The sequence below is a fragment of the Amphiprion ocellaris genome, chromosome 16 (assembly GCF_022539595.1).
Source record: "Amphiprion ocellaris isolate individual 3 ecotype Okinawa chromosome 16, ASM2253959v1, whole genome shotgun sequence".
Classification (NCBI taxonomy): Eukaryota; Metazoa; Chordata; class Actinopteri; family Pomacentridae; genus Amphiprion; species Amphiprion ocellaris.
In genome coordinates this window covers 21,788,414-21,805,931 of record NC_072781.1, presented here as the reverse complement: position 1 = coordinate 21,805,931, position 17,518 = coordinate 21,788,414, and the positions used below count along the sequence as shown (strand labels likewise).

General features: G+C 39.3%; 1 protein-coding gene across 5 annotated transcripts in view; it reads left to right on the top strand.

The window, feature by feature from the left end:
• The window catches only part of hspa12a (heat shock protein 12A), a 62,424-nt gene extending 51,740 nt beyond the window's left edge, over positions 1–10,684 (top strand). For all 5 annotated transcript variants that reach the window (XM_023296690.3, XM_023296682.3, XM_023296702.3 and 2 more), the window contains 2 exons: positions 2,593–2,696; positions 5,126–10,684. In XM_023296690.3, coding sequence (XP_023152458.1) covers positions 2,593–2,696; positions 5,126–5,757 — 736 coding nt within the window. In that variant the 3' untranslated portion in view covers positions 5,758–10,684. The remainder of the gene's footprint in view (positions 1–2,592; positions 2,697–5,125) is intronic.
• Positions 10,685–17,518: the final 6,834 nt, after the last annotated feature.

Here is a 17,518-nt window from a genome sequence, read left to right as displayed (position 1 = left end):
CTGGAACAAGCTGCACTGTTTTGATTTCAGCATTCAGCTATACAGTCAGAGTGATTACAAAGACCCTAAACAGAAAAAAGTACGTCGCATATTTATTTGGTTCTGAAAAAATTGTCACAAATACAGCAACAAAATAGGTAATAACTTATATAATTGTAATTAATTAACAATAAAAATATTGGGAAAGAGAACAAGAGCTGTTGGAACTTGCATTACATTAATGCGCACACACATTTCCTGCTGCTGTATGTGATACTAACAGCCCTTGATCACCAAATAGTTTATTTAAAATTGAAAGTGCAGAGCTGCATTGAGAACATGTTAGCCTAGCTTTTAATTAAAGAAACTGATCATACTCCAGGATTGATGCAGACACCTGCAGACTTGCACAGGCTTCTATACATACTACACATACGTGTGCCCAAGAAAACACGCATAAACAGCATAATAGCTCCTGACTTAAAAGAAGAAGAACTCCTGACTTAAGAAAAAAAAATGAGTTAGAACTTTGTTGTGCAGTGTTAGAGAAGACATAAATGGTGACATAACTTTTCACTTAGAATATTATAATGCCTGACTTCTGGGACCACCATGGAGTCTAGGTATTAATGGCCCTGTCTTATGTCTGTGTCGATTTTCATCCCACACACAGTACCAGAGAGAGGAACGCTAACAGATATTTATATGGCTGAAATTGGAGCCTCAGTGGCCCCCAGGCTCCTCTGACGCCTAACAGGAAGGTCTCAGTCTGTCTAATTGTGCTGGAAAACCCTGGGAGAGGCCAACACTATTACACACGTGCTCATCCTGTACATGAATTACACACGTGGGATCACAGCAGATGGATACCATAGATTTTTTCAGGATTTATTGTTCAACAGACGGATGGCACCAGGTATAGCAAAATGGACTTGTAGGCCTCTAGAGACAGGACTGAGGGAAACAGCCTACAAAAAATCTATAACAGTGCATGATACTGAGCTCTGGTTTCTGCTTCTGGTTGTCTGGCTACACAGTGGTTGATGTGCAGACCACCTTACCTTAGTCTTGCGAATTGATATGTCCAAGCAGCATAGATTCCCAAGGTGATGATTTCCAAGCATAAATCTATACTTTCTGCAGTCAGCTAGACAGAGTCTGTATCACCTTATAGAAGCTGTTGGAACGACAAATAAACCACAAGTAAAGTGCAGTGATGTTAAGGAGCGTCTTCATTCACTAAATATCTTTGGGTGAGTACAGACAGCATATGGAGAGCGCACAAACAGACTATAACTAGCCTAACTTTGGCCGATCATTGCATTACTCACCTAATCTGATGCTGGAAATGTGTATGGGAATTCTAAAGCAGTTTCGACAATCTGAAAGATTCAGATGTTTTATGCTGACACCGTTTGGGAACCTTTGGGGTATGTCAGTACTAGACCATTGGACATGTTGTTTGACCATGTTTGAAATCAAGTGCGCTTATGCCTGTACCCACACAAGGCAGAGTAAAGACTAGCATGGATAATTGGAAGGATGGAATAATTGTTTGGGCACCTTCAGCTAGGAGTTCTGTCAGATGATGCAAAAAGAGGAAATGTAGACAGTATGGTAGCGTCTCTGCTCAAGAAATGCTTATATTGACTAGTCCACTACTTTTGGTTCAAACTACTTTTGGTTCAAACTGGTACATCTCGTGGACAATTAGATGCATTGCCATTATAGGTAATCGTTGTCCCCAGAAGATTATTCTTCTTACTGAGTTTTATTTAGTATTACCTACAGGATAATATTTTTAGCTGTTAAGTTTTTGCTTTGTATCCACATGCATGATTGCATTTTGGATAGAAGCATGTCCAAATCTGCATCCATCCTGAAATATGATTTAATGCTAAGCTATGCTAACGAAGTCATGTTCCAACTTATATGAAAACATTATCATCAACCTCAGATGCACTTTGTTTGAAATGCTAATTATCAAATGTTAGCACGCTAACAGAAAAGAACTGAGATAGTAAACACTACCTGTTGAACATCAGAATGTTATCAGTGTGATTGTGAGCAGGTTATCATGCTAATGTTAGCATGTTTGCACAGCGTACTGTAAGTATAGTCATAAAAACCTAATAGCTGTACACTGAATGAATCATTCCTCTAGCTCACTATTAAATTAATAACCTAACACCTGGACTACAATAGTATTGCAGATAGCACTGAGCTACAATTTAGGTTTATTGTTTGTAAGTTTCAGTGGAACGGTGTCCTGATCACACGTACTGGACAGTCTATGTGAAAATACAAACTTTGTACTGTAATTTTACAAAATGACCATAAGATTCTGAACTGATGATACTGTGGAACTGTGTGTGAAGACATTTTCCTGATGTCATTTAACACTTGAACATAAATGCACTGAACATCAGTTTGACTTTATTTTATAAATGACTGGGCAAATCTTTGCCATGTGGTGATATGTTATGGTATTTAAAATGTGAAAGATTTTGAAATATTGGTTTACTTCACTTGACCCTAATTGTAGATGAACCTAATGTAACTGAATTGAATACACCATGTGTGACATATCTTCTTTTCTCTTCTGCTCTCCAGTGTGGACTTTGTAAAATGGTCATCTCAGGGAATGTTGAGGATGAGTCCAGATGCTATGAATTCCCTCTTTAAGCCTACCATAGACCACATCATCCAACATCTCAGTAAGCTGCATTCATAACTTATAAACCTCAACACACACATATATCTTCCCCTTTTCTGTTCAAACAAGTCTTTTAGCTCAAAGGAAATTATGTTAATAGAATTGTGGTAAAACTGTTATACAGTTTTCAAAACAGGTTTGTAGTCACTGTGCCACTGCTTTTAACATTTGAAAGTGAATAATTAAAAGCAATAATTTATACTTGATTGAGCTCAGTAACAGTTAAATGCATTCTGAGAACTGTGTTTTTTGCTGCTCAGTTTTCAAAAGGAGAGGCTTGGTCTCTCCCTAAATACAACTAACCTACATAATTCATTATTTCCAGAACTAGAGGAAAGTAGGTCACATTACTTCAGCATGGGTCTACTTGGATTGTAAAATGGACAAAATCTTTTTAACTAAATGAATTACAGCCAAAGCTCTGCTGGTGTGTGTGCATTCATTTACAGCTTGTGTAGCAGAATCAAAGGACTATTTTTACATTAAGAACCTTAATTTTGTCTGCAAAATACAGCAATAAAAAAGCAGTAGAGATTTTCTTCATCTACTATTTTACTATTAGCAAATTGTCACATTATGAGATTGAACAAGAGACTCAATGCCTCCTCCCACTGCCTACAGCAAGCATAGAGCAATATTGAGATGGTGCTACAAGTTCATGAAGCCCCAGTTTGAGAAATCGGTTATGTGGTCCTTCAAATATTCATACAATAATTAACGTAAAATCCACAAAAAAAAAAATAGAAGATTTGATTGAACTAGTATTTAACAAGCAAAGCACTCAGAGATCACAGTACTCCACCAAGGCTGATCAGTTGTTGAATAATTTCCCATGATTGAAATCTTGAAAAAAATTTGTGGCAGAAATCACGGCAACATGGAATGCGGCCATTTAATATAGATGTACCCCCAAACAAAATGACCTTGTGCTGAGCACAGGAGTGTGTTGTGATGTTTACGTTATGTACAGATACCAAATCATGTGACCTAAATATGTAGCAGGCGGCAGGAATTGATGGGACTCAGAAACACCCCCACAATTTAATCAATTGTTCCTTGTATGATTTCTAATGGATAATTCTCAATAAGTCCGCATTGGTGGATTTGTAGTAGTCATCAGAAGGAAGCAGCTAGTGTTCACTTGTAGTCATAGTTACAGTGACACCATGCCGCTGTCTGGCAATGATACAGAAATCTTTAACAAATCCGTGGATCCAAACTATAAGCCGCATCACTGCCAAAATCTAGTCACTTGGTCCATGTGTCATTTCTGACCTTCCCTGAAAATTTCATCCAAATTCGTTTGTCCGTTTTTGAGTAATGTTGCTGACAGACAGACAGACGGACAAACGTATGCCGATCGTCACATAACCCACCGCATTGCTAGGTGGAGTAACTATACAAAATGGAGTGAATGGATCTTACAGTCAGCAATCATTAACACTAAGCTTGCTCCCAACAAGTTTACTGTTGACCTCTAAGAACAGAGCAAGACCAAAAATCTTTGAGAAAATACAAAAGACAAGTTATTGCAAATTATTGCCCGAAACTGTTAACACCCATCACAGTTTACAGATCAACTTATACTGCAGCTTTGACCTGCTTGTACCTGCTGTAGTTGTACATTTTAATGGGCTGTAACACTTTATTGTTAAGATTTCAGGTGCAATCACTTACAAATGGACTGATTTAAATAATCTACACTACCATTCAAAAGTTTGGGGTCACCCAGGCAATTTCATGTTTTCCATGAAAACGCACACTTTTATTCATGTGTTAACATAATTGCACAAGGGTTTTCTAATCATCAATAGCCTTTCAACACCATTAGCTAACACAATGTAGCATTGGAAATGGGCCTCTGTACCTCTATGTAGATATTCCATTAAAAATCAGCCGTTTCCAGCTAGAATAGTCATTTACCACATTAACTATGTCTGGACTGTATTTCTGATTATTTTAATGTTATCTTCATTGAAGAAAAATGCTTTTCTTTCAAAAATAAGGACATTTCTAAGTGACCCCAGACTTTTGAATGTTAGTGTTGGTAAATCCTCAGCTTGTTTTTGACCAGCTTGGTCATGTCACTGTTTGCAGTTCTTGCTATACTGTCAGAAAGCATTTTCAGAAAAACAAAAGAAAATTAAATGTAATTTTTAGTGAAGAGTAACTTCACCAGGTCTAATAAATCTACTTGCTATGTTTCTTTTAAAGATATGTGCTAAGATGATATTACTCTCCTATAGTAACATAGAGTAGCATTAAATTGACATTAGGGCCATCTGTGAAAGCTGTGGTCAGAGGAGGAGGTGCAGCAGATCATGCATTGATCTTCACTTGTCAAAGTGTCTGAACCTCACAGTGGTCATCACTGTATGTATGAACGAGAGGCAAGGTTTTATTCATTGGAATTCTGCTTCTCTCTTCTAGCTGAGCTCTTTGATAAGCCAGAAGTCAGCGATATTAAGTTCCTGTTTCTCGTGGGAGGTTTTGCTGAGTCAACCCTTCTGCAGCAAGCTGTCCAGAACATGCTCCAGGGCCGCAGCCGCATAATTATCCCTCATGACGTTGGCCTCACCATCCTGAAAGGTGCTGTGCTGTTTGGCCTGGACCCCAGTGTCATCAAAGTCCGCCGCTCTCCCCTTACATACGGGGTGGGCGTCCTCAATCGCTTTGTGGAGGGCAAGCACCCGCCGGAGAAGCTACTGGTGAAGGATGGCACACGCTGGTGCACTGACGTCTTTGACACCTTCATTGCTGCCGACCAGTCCGTGGCACTGGGCGAGATGGTAAAGCGGAGCTACACGCCAGCCAAGCCTTCCCAGCAGGTTATTGTCATCCACGTCTATTGTTCTGAGAAGGAAAGCGCTGGGTTCATCAGTGAGCCCGGCGTCAGGAAGTGTGGGACACTTCGTTTGGATGTGAGCGGAACGGAAAGCACGGCGCCACGTCGTGAAATCCAGACGCTCATGCAGTTTGGTGACACGGAGATCAGGGCAATGGCAGTGGATGTGTCCACTGGACGCACCGTCAAAGCTAGCATTGACTTCCTAAGCCATTAACTAGGCCATGAGAGAGTTAATGTTTCAGAATTGTTGAAAGCAATGGAAACACATACATACAACAATCTGTGGATATTTACTGGAAAGCTGTTAATGTTAATGAATCTCAGTACTCAGTCACTCAGTTTAGAATTGGGTGGTAGACTGAATGAAAGTTTTAAGCTTCACCTAAAACCCAGACATTCAACTGTAGAATCCATGTTTTGGGAAGGAAAAGATGAAATGGAGTCTGAAAAAGCTCAGTGTGTTTTAGGTCTGTCACTTAACTCCATCCCACTAGTTTATTTCCTGAGGAGCTCCACAGTTTTCACACTCATAACAAACCCATATGCTGAGACTGCAGTTTTGTTTAGTCATTTTAAGAGCTCCTGACAGGAAAGATGAAGGTTTACCGGTAATTGCTATTGAACACTCCTCAACCATATCTCAACCATGATAAATTAGTATAGGACAGCTTTTCAAATCTTCTCTTTGTGCATTTGAAAGGAAAGCTGTCAAAGCTAGATTTAAAATGTAATGTTCCATCACATTTCAGAATACATCTTTACATGTTTCACTTTGTTTAAGGTTTCAGCAGACTGTTGTACATTGTTAAGGATGCTGGTTTATGCAGTGTCTCGTTTTGTCATATATGCAGTACAGATCATTTTAGGAGATCCAAGTGTGGAACGGTCATTATAAGATGCTCTATTGAAACATGATGATATATATGAATTCTGTTATATTCTCCAGAAATTACATCAGCACCACTTGACCACCGTTCTGAGGACCATACCAATTGTTTTGCATGATTTAGCTCTTGAAATAGTCTCAATCACTTTCTAGAGCATACTATTTTAATTTAGCTGATTAAGCTGACCTGTTACCGTCCATCTGTAGCTCGTTCACGGAAATGACTGTGAAATCCACATTGTTGTGCAAAACATTTCAGATATGGAGGAACAAGGGACCAAGAGTTGACTGTGAGGCATATTTGGCCAGCTGTGGATCACTGGCGCTTTCAAAGGGAGGCCACGACCACCCTTGAGATCCCACTGGCCACCCCAGATCTGAAAGATCAGTTTATTCACTGAAACTTTGGTGTCAAAATATTAGTGGATACAATGTACAGTGTCAGAGTGTAACTGAAAGTAGCATTAAGTGACTGTAACAGCTAGTCCTAATAGTAGCCAGTTGACTGTGAGGCCCATCCATAAACATCATAGAGAGCGCAAGACACACTTTGTACATGTAGCTGTACATTTTATGTTTGGTAAGTTTTGCCTCATTGACATTCCTAAATAGTTTCCTGTATATTACAAACTGAAATGTCCATAAAAATACAATATTACTGCATCTGACCATTGAACAAGTCAGACTGATGAGACTTACAAGTAATGAATGTAAGATTTTGATGTTAACGGGAGCTGCAGATTACTTTGTTGCATCCAACTACTCTTCTCTCCTCTGAATGTGTTTCTCCACAAGTCAGATGTGGGCAATAAGAGACCACTGTACCATGGTTCAGTCCAAAACAATTCTGTCTAGGTTTGTTACTACGAACTACAAACAGCTGTTTTCACTGTACACATAATCAGTTGACACATTGCTGTATAATATTAATAGAGAGCATTGCTCATAGATAGTTTTCAATTCTTCATAAATTCCTAGTTGTGCAATTGGCAGTTGAAGAACCAACTTCAAAATTGTAACTTTTTACTAACAGTCTCCCTTCAGAATCAGTATTTGTTTGCTTACACTACTGTTCATAAGTTTGGGGTCACTTAGAAATGCCCTTATTCTTAAAAGAAAAGCATTTTTTTCGATGAAGATGATATTAATTGATTTTTAATGGAATATGTACATAGGGGTACAGAGGAACATTTCCAGCAACCATCACTCCTGTGTTCTAATGCTACATTGTGTTAGCTAATGGTGTTGAAAGGCTAATTGATTGATTAGAAAACCCTTGTGCAACTATGTTAGCGCATGAATAAAAGTGTGAGTTTTCATGGAAAACATGAAATTGCCTGGGTGACCTCAAACTTTTTAACGGTAGTGTACATGATACTGATGAAATGTAGTAAATGATGGTCCATTGTTCGATCCTCTGGAGTTGTAAAATTACTCTAAAGCCTGATGCCAAATCATGCCAAACCACCAGTATGGTCCTATAATGTCATCCACTGCTTAAACCTAAATCCAGGAATGTGAAATGTGCAGCAAGCGCAATCTGAAAAGAAAGAACAGCCATCAAAAATGCTTAACTGTTGCCTTTATTTGTTTATGCTTCTGACTATTAGCCGTGGGCAGAATGCCACTGGCCCACCTGAATACTTTAAATCCAGGTGTGATTGCACGTGAAGAGTGCAGGCCAGTTGAGACAAACAATGAACTATGTTTATTTCTGTAAATACAGTATTTAAATATTGTACAGATTTTTAGCATCGTTTCAGCAGCTTTAGAACCAAGAGTGCATGTGTGTATGCGTATGGGCGCGCGTGTGTGCTTTCACATGGACATCTCTCATCGTTTTTTTTTTCTCACCAGCCATAGAATGAAAGGTTGAGGCACGTTTCATTGCTGTATTTGATCAAAAATTGGATGTCGCCTTACTCTTATTTTCAATCACTAAGGAAACTTGAATACCTCCGTCCTTAAAAAGCATTTCAGTGAGCGAGTCTGCTGTTAATTGATAGTAGCAAGAGTTTGAATGTGTCCTGACAAACTTCCCATCCATTTATCCTTTTAAGGATTTATTACATATAGAGTAAAGAGTGTTTCCTCCCTACTGATAAGAACTTGAGCCATTGAATTTAGCAGAAATTGTTTCTGTGTTAAAGACTCAGTTAGCAATAACCATACAAGTAAAAATCTCTGAGCTGATTATGAAAGGTTTAAAGTCTTAATCAAGAGTGCCTAGTATGAATTCAATGTGATGTCAAGATTCACTCAGCCAATCAGAGGAAGATAATTTTATATACATGTGTGACTTCAGACGTAATCACTGAGCATCACACTGTGAATTCATGAGGGGCCATTGTCACATCTACATGTTGAACAAATTTGCCAGACATCCTGGTAAACCCGACTCCACAGGCAAAAATAAAGTGACATTACTCTGATTTTCATCATATCTTAATTGACCCCCTCTGGCAGCCAGGGGAAAGTACAACAACACTAGTAAAAGAAATGTTTGTCCCTCGTGTAGTGACCACAACACGCAGTGGTACCTTTGGTTTTGCCTCGTTTCGTCTATGGCTAAATGCTCTTTTGTGTTTACCTCTCATTCAACTGAGCTGGGTTGTACGCAACTGGAAGGTGTAACACTTGATGCCGTAGCTTCCTCTGTTTTGGTGTCATCAACAGTGTGAATTCATGTTTTCAGATCTCAGTATGCTTTAATCTAAATAGAGCCCACTCTCTCTGAACTCTCTATGAGCTCTTTTGTTAGTGTTTGTCGTCTTATTGCAATAATCCGGGCACCTTTCGCAGACAGTCTTTTCTTTCTGGTCTCTCAGAGTTTTCATCTTACAAATCACTGCATAGGGTTGGGATCACTGTCAAATTCTCTGTTGTGGACAGTTACAAGGTTTTACATGGTCCAAAAAGCACTTCAAGCTATACTGAGGCCATCAGAGTTCACTTGTGTTATAATGTGGAAGTTCTGTTTGAATATGTTGCCTACATGAATAATCTGCATTGGTTCCGTTGATGTGAGCAGATATCTGTACAGAATGCTGCGCTTTGGCAGTTACAGCTGGATACATTCACTTCAGTGTGTGTTTCACCAAATCCTAACCCAACTTAAGGAGGCAGAACGTGTTCAGACTTTATGCTAGCTCATTAATCAAGAGCTAGAAATGAAACATGCTCTAAAGAGGCAACCATGATAAATGTTCTAAAGAGAAAAACAATAAACTTTTCATTGGTTGGCTTGATGAGGGAAATTAATCAGAGTCGTGTTGATCAACTGGCACTGATATGTTGGTCATTTTTTTTGAAGGACTTAATTATAGCCAGTTTTGAAGCCATTTTCTTTGATCTTTTATTTAAACTGTGAACTAAGGCTTGTCTCGCTTTCCAGTGTCAATGTACAAAGATGCACAAGCTTCAGTGCCCTCCACTGTCTTCGGCACTCTTTCTGCAATGCACGTTTCGCATGTGTCATAGTAAAGATTAACAACAAGTTGGTTACTCTTACTAATCCACAAAACCAAGGTTAGCCACTGATGATGATGATGATCTCCTCCTGAATCTCCGTTGGAGACTGGCTGGACGGCGCTCTGAGCTGAGCTTTAGTTGATGCTTAGAACTGATGGCAGCTCATAGCGACTTCACATACTTTACCGCTAACTAACCTCATAACCCTTTATTCCTCCTCCACTTCTCACAAAGGATGAATATTAAAATGGACGGATCTAGTAACACCGTGATTCTGTTGTCTCCTTGGTTAGATAATTGCTATGTATTTTGTGCAACCCTGAGTATTGTATAATGCACGGGGTAATGTTATGTAGCAGCTTTATACCTAAAGCTATAATAAAATTATATGAAGACATGTTTAGCTGACATTAGCTTTCTCTTCTTGGTGCGATAGCCAGTCTGAGCCAAGTGGTTCAGTGGAGGTAATTCGAGGTAGCTGTATAGCCAGTGTGCAATATGTACAAGCATCTGCTTAACACTATCTACAATATACAATATTTCTAAAGATTTTACCACTAAAATGATTGAGCTTGTAGTTAGGATCACCTCAGCCACTCTGGAACGCAACAAATGTACACTTTGTTCTTTTAGCCCTTAATTGCTAATGCTAAGAAGTTTGGTTTGTTTTTACTTTGAGTTACTTGTCTTGTTTTCTTGTGGTTTTCACTGTAATGGATGTATTCTGATCAGTGCCAGGTATTCACTGTCAGATGGTCATCAATAAAATGTATGTGTATTTCAACTTCTTCTGTGTAATGTTTTCTGCTCATTTTTGGATCAGGATTTTGTACCTGTACCAAACCTTACATGCACAGCCAAGCCAGCATTTTACACATACTGCGGTCATGACTCCATACCAAGTTTCATTGTATTAAATTCTTTTTGACTTTTTGGCCTTTTTATTAGCTTTATTCTAGAGGCAGACAGGAAAGTAGGGCGAAGAATGGGGGACCTACAGCAAAGGACGGTGACCTGCAATCAAACCCAGGATGGTGCATCAGGGCCTAGAGCCCCTGTTTATGGGTGACCCACTAAACCAGTTGAGCTACCTGGGCTCCCACAAATTCTTTTCATTTTAAATATACACTACCATTCAAAAGTTTGGAGTCACTTAGAAATGTCCTTATTTTTGAAAGGAAAGCAGTTTTTTCAATTAAGATGACATTAAATGAATCAGAAATACAATCAGACATTGTTAATGTGGTAAATAACTATTCTAGCTGGAAATGGCTGAATTTTAATGGAATATCTCCATAGGGGTACAGAGGAACATTTCCAGCAACCAGCACTCCTGTGTTCTAATGCTACATTGTGTTAGCTAATGGTGTTGAAAGGCTAATTGATGGTCAGAAAACCCTTGTGCAATTAGGATAGTGCATGAATAAATGTGTGGGTTTTCATGGAAAACATGGAATTGCCTGGGTGACCCCAAACTTTTGAACTGTAGCATATGTATTTCTTTATAATGCACTACAAGATTACTGAGTAATTTTGTTGCAAAATTTGCAGTGACAGTTAAAGGAATTCTAGTCTGCTCTGTTCTGTCTTTTGAAACTTTCAATCCCAACGGTGATACCATGTTTCCATCTGTGACAATGGTACTTAATGAGCAAGGTTCTGCTGAAAACTTAAAGCGTTAACAATGACTGCAGGTTGATTAAGTTGAACAAGCCTGTGATGAGTCAATTAAATCCATCTGGGAGTCACTTGAACACTGTTTCAGTGGAAGCCGAGGCCTCAGTGTGTTCAGTGGAAGCTACAGCGTTTAGTGAGAGGATTGTGTATTAAGACACTAAGCTAAATTTTGAAATAACTGGACATTTCTTTTTCTCTTTTTTTGTGCATTTCAACCCCCATACTAGGTCCCACCACATAAACCTAAGATATGTAGTCTCCATGTTAAAGGCCAGGTTCAAAGTGCAGTTCCACACCGCCAGGTCTGTAAGAGGAAAACTGCTGCTTGGATTATTTGCTGAAGTCTGGACAACAGGTAGAGTCTTTGTGAGGCAACACTGTCACCAAGTGGCAGCTTCACTCTTTCAACTGGTATGTGACTAGTATATTATACTGGTGCCAGTGGTAAGCAGCATACAAAAAAGAGACTGTATCAAATTTCTACTGAACTCGTTAGTGACGGAATGGTAGAAATAAAGCACCAAAAATAGAAGGGTGTAAGCAGTGTATTAAAGATAACAAAATGGCATATGAGTATGAAATGATACATCCCACTGACTCACTCCTTTTGTAATGTTTAGAAGAACTCTATGGACTCTGTACCCCATCTATTTTTATTTTTTGTAGGAAATTAGGCATGGAAAAAATCCAGGATAGCAACCTATCCATATTGTAAGATCAGTAATGTTGTGTTATTGCTGCAGATTGATCTTTTTGACTCGGTGTGCTAATTTTGACAGCACATTTTATATAGCAGAAGGGATTTTTATTGCTGCATTGCTCTATGTTCACACCAGCGATATTTTTAAAAATCATTTTTGGACACAAGAAGTAGGCCATGACTGCACATTGCTTTGCTGTAATGTGTAGAGCATCTGAACACAAGTGGCATTTTAATTTTAGTGACTTTAGTGAAGATCATTCTCTATCAATAAATCACATCTCTCTTTATGCAACTTTAGCCATATGCTACCAGCTAAATGAATCCAAACTTTGCTGTTTGTTCAGATCAGGAAAGCTGCATTGAGTATTTTAAAGAAGTTGTGATATAACTACAACAACAGCCAGGTCGCTCAATCTGATTTAGCCCAATAAACAACATCCATGGACTTTGGATGCTTGCAAAGGCTTATATGTTATATGTCCTGTTTTTCTTTGTTTTTTCATGATGGCAGGAGAGGCTGCAAGTACATTTGTGACCTAGCTGCAAAACCTCTACTGAACCCTCCCAACAAAGTCTCTTTGTTGTCTCTGCTGTGCTTTGTAGATTATAAAAACTCCTATACAGGAACCATTTTATATTATACTCTCAGTTTTTTCCTTTAGTTCCCCTCAAACACCCCCACCAGTGATTCACCCAGTGGAATATGAAACTAAACACAGGCACTTATTCAGTAACCAGAATACATTTACGCACTGAGTGTATTATTCTTACACAAGTGGAGGTAGAGAGCCACTTAACCCTTTACAGGGCAAGGTTGTTTTTAGCTTCGATGTGGTATGTGTGTGTGTCAGGGTCAGGGGAAGGGGACTGTGGAGACAGGGTGAGAGGGTTGGATAGGTGTGGCCGATTTCCCTCAAATAGCTATGAAGTAGAATAGTTGCTACGGCAATCTGGAGGGACCCAAACTCTCCAAGTGGCCCTTTAGTTGCCAGCTCGACTGCCCTCCCACATACGTGCTCTCTTCCAGTTAATGGCAGAGTTCAGAGCTACATGAGTAACCAATGAAATCATGGGACAGTAACAGGGAGCTTGACACACTTTGCACTTGTTAAAGCTTCTCTTTGTTGAAAACAGACAGAATGTAAGTTCATTAGAATTTGTTTGTTTGAATTGAATATTTGTGTAACCTTCTTAAGTGTTCAGGTGTAAAGGTATGCCTGAACACTTAACATGCACGCACACTCACACACACACACACACACACACACACACACACACACACATGGATTGAGGAAGACTGAATTGTTGTTTAAAGGTACGCATGCTTGTCAGAGAGGATTGTGAGTCACAGCAAAAACAGACAGGACTTACAGGATCCTCAAAACAATAAGTAAACATGCAGCTATTCTGAGACTGACTCATCCTTATGGACATACAACAGAAGTGCACACCTGTGACATGTCAATAATTGTCAAATGATTCAAAAAAGACTGTGCTGATACTACAGGTCCCAAAGTAGAAACTCATTGCAACAAAAGTGAATCCACCCGTGATCAGTAAGCCACAACTGACTAAACCTATGATTTCCAGTTAACCTAATTCCAGGAACATGGCTATAAAATAACTGTTGAACAGCAGAATGTTTTTTTGCTGATGGACTGCGTCTTTCTGTGTCTGCATCATAGCTTCACACAGAGAAAACTCACTGTCAGACAACCAGAAAAAACTGAAAGAAAAAGAGCAAAACTTCTAAACAATAGAGATAATGTGACTCAGTAACCAAGTAAAAATCAGTGAAACACAGTTTGGCAGTAATCAGGAGGTGAGCCATGGTATCAGTAATGAGAGCTGCAGTGGCCATCATCATAAAATGACAGCACAGACAGTCAGCTTCTTGAACAATCTAACTCCGAAAAACAGGAAGGCGTATTCAATAGGCTTGGAACAGTGGTTATTTACAGAAATCAGAGTTTCTGTAGCAGCTCAGTCAGAGTGAAGGATAGTGCATTACATCAACCTCTATGGACAGCAGCCGAGACAAAAAACACCGCTTGCTCATTCTCTTTTTGGCAAGATTAAACTTTGATAAAGAACATGAAAAGAACCCTGATAAATATTAAAACACATTCTCTGATCAGGGCTGCACAGTGGCTTGGTGGTTAGCATCGCTGCCTTGCAGCTAGAAGGTCCCCAGTTCGTGTCCCGGCCTGGATCTGGGATCTTTCTGCATGGAGTTTGCATGTTCTGCCTGTGCTTGGGTTTTCTCTGGGTTGTCCAGCTTCTTCTCACAGTCCAAAAACATGCTGAAGTTAACTGGTAACTAAATTGCCTGCAAGTGTGATTGTCTCTATATGAGTCCAGCATGTTTAATGTAAACCTGACCAGGAGTACCACACTGAATGCATAGTCCTGACACTGAAGCTCAGAAGCGAGTGTGTGATGATATGGGCCTGCATGAGTGAAAACCATCTTGAGGAGATGATTTTATATATGGTCCCATGCAGAATTTTGATAAAAGAAGAATGTTCTAGCATGATAATGACCCAAAGTACACAAGAGAAGAACACAAATAAAACAATGACCTGGCCAAATCGGCTGTGGAGGTTTTGTCCAGCTGCCTTCCAGAATCCAAAGACATGAATGATTGGTTAACTAGCAAATCTAATTTGGCTGTGAAATAACACCCAGGAAGTGTTTTTCCACATCAGAGTCCACATTAACCCAACCTTACCCTATCTCTCACTAGTTTTGCCTTCCTGTATCCAAGGACTGTTAACTAAAGTTTACTCCATCGCTTCCATGACTTACAAACACAAATGGCTACAACCAATCAGCAGCTCAAATTTCAAAATAATGCTGTGCAAGACTTAAGAATTTATGGGTTGTCAGCAGTTGTCTTCTCAAGTTGTCAAATATAAGCACAAAAGAACTTTAGCAAAAAAAAGCCCGCAAATGCTTTAAAAAGAGTAAGCCGTAAAACAGCCACCTCTATTCAACCTATTTCCTGCACACTAAAATAGATTTCTTTGTGTACTCACATATTACAGCTGAATCCATTTATTATGAAGGTTACAACATATTGTGGTATTCAAAATTGTTTTATTGTTGAGGTCAAACAGACTTAACCTCTCTTCATGTGATTTCTTTAGGACGACACTGAACAACTGAACTCCTTAAAACCCTTTGGCAGTTTAGTGTGCCTCTCCTCTCAGCATTGTCTCTTATGTTCTTGTACTGTAAAATGTTGAGTTACTTACTCATTCAACATTCATGTCTTGCTTTTGCCTCATCTTTGCAACAGCGGGCTTGTGGATTCTTTACCTTTGTGTTGATGCTGAATAGTTCTTGATGGCGGTACAGTCTTGATAAAGGCCAGGGGTTGAATTTGTTGTGTAAGCATTCCTCAGGGGAGCTATTTTCTTTTGCCACCTACATCTATACCTCACTAATTCATGACCTGTCTATAAATGCTTTGTTAGTAACAATGCCACCCCCGAAGCTACTGGCTTAAAGATCAGAATAAGAAGCGCTGTCATTCGCAAATTTCCTCTGACAAACACACATAATTACAGGAATTAGTCCGCTATTTTGTCATTAGCCTTCACTTTCAATGAGCCAATAATAAAAAGAGAAACAAGAGTCAGAGACAAAGACGGATGTCTTTAGAGGGTTTCAAGACAATTACTCCCCCCATTTCTTTGCCCACACATTCAATTTGCTATTTTATTAATATTATTAATATAGTCAAGCTTCAAGCTTTGAAGCCGAGAGTTTTTCTTCTGATTGGTATTGTGTGAGCACTGATGGCTTAGCTCAGGGAAAGTCAGCGTGATTTCAAATGCACTTTGTTAGTGCCATGATGAAAATGGCAGCTCGCCTTTTTAAAGCTGTATATTTGCAAGTGTGATTATGGGGTGTGTGTTCAAATAAATGAAGCCAAAACAATGACACACAATCAGGACTTCATAAGCCAGGGAAAGGCCACAGACAGATTAATAAGTGCTTTGTAGACATACGTGCATACACACATGTACATGCAAAGAACTTTTGGAATTACAGATATATGTGACACAGCAGACAAGATTTTGTCTGGGACCATTCTGTATCCAAATGAGCAGGAGAAAGCAGCGATCCCACCATGTAATTTACTGTTGATTTATGTTTGCACAAATGGAGTCTGATGTCTTTCAACATTAATAAGGGTAATATTTACCCTCTCCTTGTCCTGACAGGCCTTGGCAGTGATGAACAGTTAGCTATGTGAAGCAAGAGAAAGACAAGGGATGTTAATTGTTGGACATGTGAAGTATCCCTCTTACTGCTGCTCTTGTTGAGCCTCTTAAAGTGACAGTAATAACACTGAAGTAATGGAACTATAAATAGCAATGAAGTTGTCACGGATGGTTTTATGTGAATTTATGTGAATTCTCAGTTTACTACAAAGACTAGTAAATAATGGATGACTATTGTAGGATGCACTCACTTGTTTCATCCCAGCTTACTGATTTTTGGAGACTCTATAGTTTTAGCAACTTGACGAGCAAGTTGAGTGTCATCAGTGTTGTTAGTCCTTTCAAAATGTTTTTTAAGATGGTCATGTGGTACCAAATGCGATACACCGATCAGACAACAACAGTGTAACCACCAGCTTAATACTGTGTAAGTCCCCATCAAGACCTGCAGTTGCAAGTTCAAGACCTCCTTGGATCGACTGCTATTTTTAATAACTGATTATTTTCTGTACTTAGAGATAACAGGCCTTTGTGGTCTCTTTCTATAAAATGAAAATATGTTTTTCCATTATGGTCTTGGGCTGCACAGATAGCTAGCACTTTCGCCTTGCAGCTAGAAGATCCCTGGTTCGCATACCAGTCTTCCTGGGGATCTTTCTACATGGAGTTTGCATGTTCTCCCTGTGCATGCTGGGTATTCTCTGGGTACTCTGGCTTCCCCCCACAGTCCAAAAACATGCTGAGGTTAACCCTCATCAGTACACGTGGCAAAACCTACTTCATCCGTTCACTTGGGGTCCAGCTGGAACCCAGTAGTATTTCATCTGTTTCATATTTCTGTACCTGTCCATATCTTCTCAGTGTATATTTTCCTAAAACGTGTGTCGTCTATAGATACAAAATGAAAGAAACAATGAAATTACTATTGATGATTACAAACATGTATTGCCTACAGTATTAGTGTAAGAACTCCTGAATTGAAATGCAACACAATGCAACTGAAGCA